The sequence below is a fragment of the Mandrillus leucophaeus genome, unplaced genomic scaffold (assembly GCF_000951045.1).
Source record: "Mandrillus leucophaeus isolate KB7577 unplaced genomic scaffold, Mleu.le_1.0 Scaffold71, whole genome shotgun sequence".
NCBI classification, from domain to species: Eukaryota; Metazoa; Chordata; class Mammalia; order Primates; family Cercopithecidae; genus Mandrillus; species Mandrillus leucophaeus.
This window is the reverse complement of record NW_012107697.1, coordinates 1,195,713-1,196,406: the sequence shown is the minus strand read 5'-3', so window position 1 is coordinate 1,196,406 and position 694 is coordinate 1,195,713. Positions and strand designations below refer to the sequence as shown.

The 694-nt window shown below is 44.5% G+C and overlaps 1 protein-coding gene across 1 annotated transcript in view; it reads right to left on the bottom strand.

Annotated features, from left to right (window-relative positions):
* Positions 1 to 286: 286 nt before the first annotated feature.
* Positions 287 to 694, bottom strand: part of CD3G (CD3g molecule, gamma (CD3-TCR complex)) — an 8,553-nt gene continuing 8,145 nt past the window's right edge. Inside the window, 1 exon segment of the mRNA XM_011964870.1 lies at positions 287 to 389. Coding sequence (XP_011820260.1) covers positions 287 to 389 — 103 coding nt within the window.

Genomic DNA, 694 nt, shown 5'->3' with positions numbered 1-694 from the left:
GTAGGTTAAGATTAATATTCAGCATCTTTATGGCTTGAGGCCCTGCTCTGACAGGATTTACAGATACTTAAAATTCATATTTTCCTAGGCCAAGACAATCAGGATGGCCCCAGAATTTTTAGAAAAGAGTACCCCAAACCACCTCCCAATCCCTGATCCCCAGAGTCTGATCCTTATAGCCACTTAGGGAAGGGAGCTAGACTTAGAAGCAATTGGGAGGGCAGTTGATGCAAGGGTCCTTTATTAGAACTGGCATTGAAGAACTCACCTACTCTGAGTCCTGAGTTCAATTCCTCCTCAACTGGTTTCCTTGAAGGTGACTGTACTGGTCATCTTCTCGATCCTTGAGGGGCTGGAAAGGACAGCACAGTCATAAGGTCATTTTTTCCATCCTCTATTAATTAATTTGATGCATGTTTATTGAATGCTTTTTATATGTGAGAGTTTGGAGTGGGTAGTACTTCATGGTCCTGAGAATGGAAAGAGGAAAAGGAGATGGAGGCTCTGTCTTTTTTCTTTTCTTTTCTTTTTCTTTTTCTGTTTTTTTTTGAGATGGAGTCTTGCTCTGTTGCCCATGCTGGAGTGCAGTGGTGCAACCACAGCTCACTGCAACCTCGACCTCCTGGGTTCAAGTGGTCCTCCTGCTTCAGCCTCCTGAGTAGCTGGGACTACAAGTGTGCACCACCATGCCCAG